At 36.7% G+C, this 7,913-nt stretch overlaps 1 protein-coding gene across 1 annotated transcript; it reads right to left on the minus strand.

Moving 5' to 3' along the window:
• Window positions 1-1,506: 1,506 nt before the first annotated feature.
• On the minus strand, window positions 1,507-4,232 carry LOC131319646 (uncharacterized). The gene is made up of 2 exons (XM_058350011.1): window positions 3,902-4,232; window positions 1,507-2,142 (listed from the first exon to the last, which is right to left on the minus strand). Exons 1-2 carry the CDS (start codon window positions 4,025-4,027, stop codon window positions 1,894-1,896), a joined length of 375 nt encoding a protein of 124 aa, XP_058205994.1. The 5' UTR covers window positions 4,028-4,232; the 3' UTR covers window positions 1,507-1,893.
• Between the last annotated feature and the right edge of the window lie 3,681 nt (window positions 4,233-7,913).

The raw sequence follows: 7,913 nt of genomic DNA on the forward strand, positions 1-7,913 counted from the left end.
TTTTATTTACATTATTTTTGAATTTAAAAATGTGAAATAAGTTGCTTATTTTTTAAGAAGGTTTCTGGAACGGAGCCACATAGATTGTTATCATAGCAATGGCTGTCACAAGACAAACTTGACCTCGTTCGTTTAAAGGTTTTGGATTCTAATTATTATCCTATTTCTCTCTAATCATTTTTCTCTCTATATCTCTCCAATTATTACCTTTATTTTCAATCATTATTCTATTTCTCTCTACACTTATTACCTACAAATCCAAATCCAAAATACCAAAACAAATGGGGTCCAAAGAATTGAATACATAAAGCATAACCATTTATGAAACCCTTTTTTTTTTCACCCTTTTTCATTTTTTGAAACCTAAATGAATGGATATATCATTGTGCCCTGATATTGAATCCCTGTGCACAGTTTTCTATGGAACAATAATTTTATAACCATACACAAACACCTATACACACATTCACAAAAGGGAGGTGGGCCCCACACATACTGAAGGTGCGCAGTGTGTGTGGGGCCCACCTCCTTTATGAGTGTGTGTGGTTATATGCTTGTAGCATTGTTGTTCCATTGAATACTTGTCACTCAAATTGTAATTGTAAGCTTTCTTTTATTAGGAAAAGAAGACCTTAAATCTTTAAATGTCGTCTTGTTATTTTTTACATAGTCGGTCTATATAGGCATTTCGTGCCGGCCTTTTGAATGTCTGCTTTATTTTTTATGCATGTTATGAAACCATATGACTGTTTGGATTAAACTTGTCTCATTTTTCGATGTATCTACAACGGCTTGGATGATGTCGGATCTGGCGATTGCCAAAGTGGAGGACAAATTTTGACACTAAAAATGGCATTGCCACAATTTGGCTGTGAATTTGGCACATGATAGATAGAGAGGATTTTGCGATTTTTTATGCCAAATTTTGGCGTTGGCATGGATTTGGCCCAATGGTGGAGTTCTTAATTTTTAGCCATGGCAGGACACAAAAAGTAGCAACAGCTGGACAAAAGAAAAAACACCGAAGTGGTAGTTCAAGGGGTTGGAGCAGCTAACACAAAAGGTCCCTCATTTTTCACCGGTCTTGAGTTCGATACTTGGGACCGAATGGTGACGGAGCCCGCGACGTGATGACAAATCATATTCAATCCCCGGCAGGGAGAACCAGAGATGCTACCAAGCACCCCGCATAGTAGCGAAACATTCTTAGTCGGGTAGGTTCCCCAATTGATCGGGGTTCGCTAAGTTTGTTCAATCCACCCCACCTTTTTCCGTAAAGAGAGAAAAAAGCTGGAACAAAGGAAACATGTCAAAGAGTTAAGACTGTGATACACTTGTAAGTCAAAAAAAAATGTGACTCGTACAAGTTAAAACAACTATCCTCTCAAATTAACCATTTTTCAATTTTGAATTGGAAGAATAGCAAATTACAGTTGGATGACAATGTAAGAGAAATTTACTGGGTACATAAATTCAGACTAAAAATTGAAGTTACGGAGTGAACTGTTTATAAATGGGAATATTCCATGATATCATTACCAATCTCACATATCTGTCAAAGAGATAATTTGCTCAATCTGCCAAAGAAAGTAACAAAATTTCTCTGACATATATCACAAACACCATCCATACTTGAGATTCAACGCAACAATCGAAACATCCTACAAAATTAGCAATGCTACTAACACAATTTCAAAACACAACTGAGTCTGAAGCCGTTTGATGCACATGAATCACCACATGCATCAGCGACTCAAGATGGAGTCTTGTTTTACAGCTGTGTAGAATTTTTTCTTTTGCAAGACCTATCTTCTCATCCAAAAGCAAAAGCTGGTCAAACAAAATAGCCAGTACATAGAGGTTGGGGTTTCAGACACTGGACACCAGAAAAGATCAAACAGTTTCGGAGCCTTTGGGCTGGCTATGGCTAACCGGGTATTTAAGGGCATTGAGCTCAATTTTTCTGAGGGCAGCTCGGCCAAGATCAATGCCACAAATGTCAGAGAGCCTGACAAGGTAGAGCAAGACGTCTGACAGCTCTTCCCCCAGATGCACTTTCTCTTCTTCTTTCCAATCCGGCAGCCCCTTTGGCACCTCCCCTTTCCACTGAAATATCTCAGACACCTCCCCTACTTCTCCAACCTGCATCATCATATCATCAACCAGAGACCAAATCTCATGAAATGGACATGGAAATGAGTAGAAGCATATTTGATGATAAACAAGGATGCATATAGAGTCCCACAAAAATGAGCAATCTAGTTGTGTATCCTTTTTTGTGCTCCAAATATTTCATATTTTGTACGCGCGAAGAGCAGACATTGCCCGACGTGTGGACTTTTACATCTACAATGTGAGATTCAAGTGCATCGTACGGTTTCAAACATGTTTGTATACGGTTTGTACACTTCTATTTATGTCCATATCATCTTTGTTCATAGAATTAGAAGCTGAAATAACATGGATTGTTTACTGTTACGCGTAAAAAACCCGAAAATAAGATAGCACATAATCTGTAAAACAATGTCATGTCTAATTTGGCGCAATCAAAGCTCCCAAAAAGGATTAGGGGCCGTTTGGTAATCGTATCTTTATTTTCCGAGTTTAAACCCGTTTTTGCTAACCAAAAAATTGTAGACCCCAACTTTCTAGTTTTATCCTTATTCAATTTGTTTTACATTTGTTAGTTTTATGTATTGTTAATTTGTCTCGACGAGAAGAATCAGAAAAGTGACTTTGTTTAGTTTCTATTTTTGAGTATTTTAGTTTTGGTAGTAGGTAAAGAGAGAAATAGGATAATAAGTAGGAAGAGATAGAGAGATAAATGAAAGTAATAATTGAAGAAATAGATTAATGATTGAAGAGAAGAATATGATAAAAATTGGAAAACAAAAATAAAATAAAGTTAAAATGGAAAATGAACAATACCATATACTTTACACAAATATTTTTTAAAATATCCAAGAAAAATTTAAAAATTATATTTGACTTTTTGAGTTTTTCTTTGAATATTTTTCAACATATAATTATGTAAAAGTCATTATTTTTTATTTTTTCGAATCTTCTAGTCAAGACTAACTTATTACATAAAAATTTGATGTAAAATTAAAAAATAAAAAAAATTAAATAAGAACAAAATTAAAAAGGAATTTTGATTTTTTTGCTCCACGAGGACCATCAATAAAAAGTGGAGCGCGAAAATCAATTTTCTTTAAAAATTTGTGATATACAACAAATGCTCTTAAATATGACAGTAACATGGTCACCCATGGCAGGGCTCGATGAACAAACATGCCATAAATGCCAATACTGTTTTGATGTGATTTCATTCTTTTTAAGGGTATGACAGGAAAAAGCAATACCCAAAAGAAATAAAGTGGGTTGCTCCTGATTCTGAGGATAACAGCAGAAAGCAGTGCCGTGCCTGTGTCTGCCCAGCCACTGTGGCTGAGGTTTGACTAGAGAGAGCAACTTGTACAGAGTCTCGATCAAGATTAGACCTTTCAAGAAACCCTAACTTGGGTTTTCGAGAAGGAAAAAAAATAAAGAAGAAATTATTCTTACGAATTCCAATCAAGTTGGGTATTGGAGAATGAGCAAATGAAGGCAAATACTCGTACTAAAGAAGAATAATTTGGGAAAAACATATATAATTAAGCCAATCTTCCCTAATCCCACACGGATTGTTATTCATGGAATGAGGTATTCGAAAATGGGGTGTTACCAAAATCTGGTTAACAGAGCATTTTGTTAAACTAGAGACTAGAGATACAAAAGTGAATGAAACAACATTTACATAAGAAGATACGTAAATGAGTGTATGTATATACAGAGAGAGAGAGAGAGAGAGAGAGAGAGAGAGAGAGAGAGAGGGGGGATGGGGATGATGATTATAGCATACCATGGCGAGGAGGAGGTTTCTGGGGCTGTGGAAGCGATCCCAGTCCCTTTCCTTAGCAAAGTCGGCCATTTTATCCTTGAGAAGGTCAAGGGTTACGGTTCCGTCACTTTTAGAAATCCCCGTCATTTCTCTTCTCTCACAAGTCACGACCACCGCCAGTGAAACGACAAGACCAAAAGGAAAAAGGAAGAGAAAAGGAGGGGGGGATGTGGTCTCAATTTATATGAAGCGGTGTGTGTGTAGAGAGAGAAAACAAGTCCTGTGTCGAGGAAGGGACGGAGGGAGGAGACCGGAAATATAAAGGGATTTGAAGGATGATCATCTCCCCTGTGGAAAGGAGAGAGAGAGAGAGAGAATCTTATCATTTACTGTATTTTCTTTATCTACTGTCATTTATTTATTAGAGGAATAGAAAAATGGTAAGAACAATTTGTACAACAAATTCCTTTTAATATCTTTCACTACACGGTGAGATTTTTTGAAAAAAAATACAAAAACCAAAGGCTTTTATTTCTCTCTACATGTCTAAGAAAGGAGAAATTTTGGTTGCAATCAGATATCACATAATACCCGTGCAGCATATCCGAACCGTCCAGACAATGCAACCGACGAATTGAAACACTCTTTTCCTTTTCTTTTTTTTTTTTTAATCCGTTCGGTTCCTTTTAATCTGAGCCATTGACTGTATGTTTGGAAGGCTCGAATGAATGTGCTGTCAGCCGTACCTTATTTGCACCCAAAAATTGCTCCTAAGAATGAGAAGTGCGCAAATTTAGGAACTAATTTTAATCAGTTATTTTGTATTACGGGCTTATTTATTTTTCTAAAATACAAAAGGATTTCTATTTTTTTTTTGTTTTTTTAGTATTTGTCGGCTATAGGAAAAATAAAAGTACTATTAAAATAAAAAGAAAGTACTCCAATTTAAAATACAATTGCTTTTTAAAATCCCTTTTTCTTTTGACCTTTGTAATTTTAAAAAAGACACGGTTTTTTCTGTCGTTTGAACGGGATTGCACCCCATGCAATTTGGCAAATTCTGATCTCGTTTCGCATTCACCTCGATAATTGATTTCATTCACATTATAGAACTCATTAAATACCATAATCATGAAAAAATCAAGTTAATCCAAAGTCAAAATATCTTATCTAAACACATTTATATATATTAATAATAAATTTGAGCTGTTATTATCCGTTATACCCAACTCATTTTGTTTCTATCTAAATATGTTTCAATTAGATGCTCATTTAGTATTTGATCGGCTCGACCTTTAACGTGACTATAGTGCTCAACGAGATCTGCAATACGAGCGAAACTAATCTTCAAAACGCGAAACATGATCGGAGTTTGCCGGGCCACACGCGCCTCCGAACGGCAGAAAGCCGTGTCCTTTTTAAAAAAAACCAAACGGATTCTGGCCTCGATCTTTGGCGTGCCTCACGTGGATAATGGGGTCCACGTGGTGCTTTTCCGGAGAAATTCATCTGCTTCTGGTTTAAAATAGTATTGTCCGGGCGTGAAGTTACAGAGTGGGTCGGCCCGGAACACATAAAGGTATGGGGTTCCGGTCCCGGCATGTCAATGGGCTATGACTGTTGCCAGAGAAAGCTGGGACAATGCTACACTCTGTTCGATATGTGCCTGTTGAGAAGGAGAAGATACAAAACATCATACGGGTCTGGAGGAGAAGTTTTTTTTGTGTGCAAATAAGACGCAGTCTACGTGGTATTCGAGTGCGTATTCGAGTCGTTCAAACGTGGAGGAGAGAGAGTGTTCGGATCTGAACTATCCAAAACACGTTGGGACGGCTCGGACTAATGATTCTAAAGCCTTATGTTGGTTGGATAACGGTTGATATAATTTCAAAAGATGCATTTGTATCGAGATAAATGAGTAATATGAGTTGTAATTCAGTATAGCAATCTTGTTTTGATCTAAAATAAATGTGTTCCGAAATTACGTCAACCAATATGATTGATTATTATGTGTGGTTAATAAGAGGTGGTAGAGAGAGGGAGTCGAGTTGAGCACCGGTGTGGGATGCTCCTCCTCCGGGAAAGTTTTTCGTAATCCATTACTCTCCCAAGTCCGAACTCCATGATGGAATGGCTAGGCTGGGCTGGGCTAGGCTAGGCTAGGGCAAAAAGATCATTATTACATGTGGTTAATAATAGAGGAAATTTTCTCTCATTTCAATATGTGTTGTGAGTGCATCTCCAACCCACACTCTATTTTTTCATTTTGGAGGAAAAATATTTTCTAACCCATTCTCTAAAACTCTCCTCTAGTTGGGAGGATGAACTTTGATCCTCTAAATATAAAGGATAAAGGAAAAAATAGAGGATCTCCTCCAAATATGTGTTGGAGTTGATAAATAGAGTGTTGGGTTGAAATTGAGATAAATAGTACAATCCTCTAAATTTACTTTTCAAATAAAATAGATTAATTTAATTCTCTCAAATAGAGATTTGGAGGGTGTTAAATTGGAGATGCTCTGAGTGCGTGAACTCCCCCCGATCCCGACACAATAATATTCTTTGCAAGTGTGTTTGCCGTAGGGCTTTTCATAAATGAAAATCATTTTCCTTTGATTTAAAAAAAAATACATCGAAGGTCGAAGAAACAAAGCGATTTACTAGTTCATACTGAAATTGATTCACCCAAATCGAGTAGAGAGGGATAGTATTGGTTCGACTCACGTGTTATCAGTTGAAACCTTGGTGAAAGATTAGCAGTACTTGTTCGTGATCATATCGATAGAGACTTGGTGATATTTCTCCCTTCCCTTCCCTTCCCTTTCTTTTTCTTTGTCTCGGTCTTTCTTCCAGATTTCCCTACCCTTTCAAACGAGAAGTTTTTGGGTGCCGGGCTATACCACACACGTGGTACTCCATTGGCGATTTCCTTCCAAATGTATTTTGGATGATTTAGATTTTAGAGAGAGAAGAAGAGAAGAGAAAGTGGTTGGGTGAGGGGAGAGAGAAAGAATAAATCCGAACTATCCAGAACACGTTTAAACGGTTGAAATTGCCGACAGATACCGCCACGTGGTATTCGCTCGGCACCCAAATATTTATCGGTTTCTCCTTTCAAACACAGTATAAATGAGTAGTATTAGATGGAGAATGTGCGGTATCTTTGGCCAATCAAAATGTTAGATTGCCAGGGCGCAGGAATCTTGTGCCTGGAAGACAAATTAAAGTAAATAAAATCTTCTGTTACAATCTTTATTTGTGGGGTTGAATGATGTCGCTGCAAAAAAATTTATGATGCCCCAACGTGGTATTGAGGCATCATGCTCTCATATAATATGGACCATTAGATCAGGTTTTAAATTAATCTGGGCCCTTGGATTAAAAAGTAATGTGATTTTGAGTTTTTCAAACAAAAAAAAAGACATTATACTTACCATGAACACTGACTCTTTTTACCATATTTTATGCTGATACTTACTACAAAATAAGGCATACTTACCACAACTAAAGACTATACTTCAACGTTTTTGGATGTTTTCAAAATAATTTTAACTGGTGTAAGGGGTTTACAGGAGAGAGGGGGATGGATCCAAGGGTCGAGATTGAAAGAGGAGATCCAAAAGGGTTTTAAAAAAAAAGGGTATGATGCCCCAATACTGCTTTGGGGCATGATAGCCAAACGTTGTGGGCTGCCGGGTTGGTTGTGGGTCTCTCTTTTTAACACAAGGACACACATAATATTGATTTTCGTTTTTTATAACTGGGTTGGTCATTTTACGCACACTTTGATTAAATTCGATGCCTTGTAATTAATTAACAACTGAGCAAACTTTCACATGTTCCAAAGTTTGAAATATTTATGCTTTGTTTGGATTGAAATTCGAAAAAAAAATTGAAAAATAGTAGGGGTAATAAGTGGAGAGAAATAGAGATAAAAATGTTTAAAGTAGGGGAATTTTTAAAAAAATTCTTTTTAAATTGCAAAGAGAACAAAAGCATTAATCTTGACAATATTTGACATTGCTGAAAAACC

This window comes from Rhododendron vialii, chromosome 1a (genome assembly GCF_030253575.1).
Source record: "Rhododendron vialii isolate Sample 1 chromosome 1a, ASM3025357v1".
NCBI classification, from domain to species: Eukaryota; Viridiplantae; Streptophyta; class Magnoliopsida; order Ericales; family Ericaceae; genus Rhododendron; species Rhododendron vialii.

Coding starts and splice junctions, on each gene's coding strand:
- LOC131319646 (XM_058350011.1), bottom strand. CDS start 4,027: ATGACGGGGATTTCTAAAAGTGACGGAACCGTAACCCTTGACCTTCTC. Junction 2,143..3,901: donor GAAACCTCCTCCTCGCCATG/GTATGCTATAAT, acceptor ATGATGATGCAG/GTTGGAGAAGTAGGGGAGGT.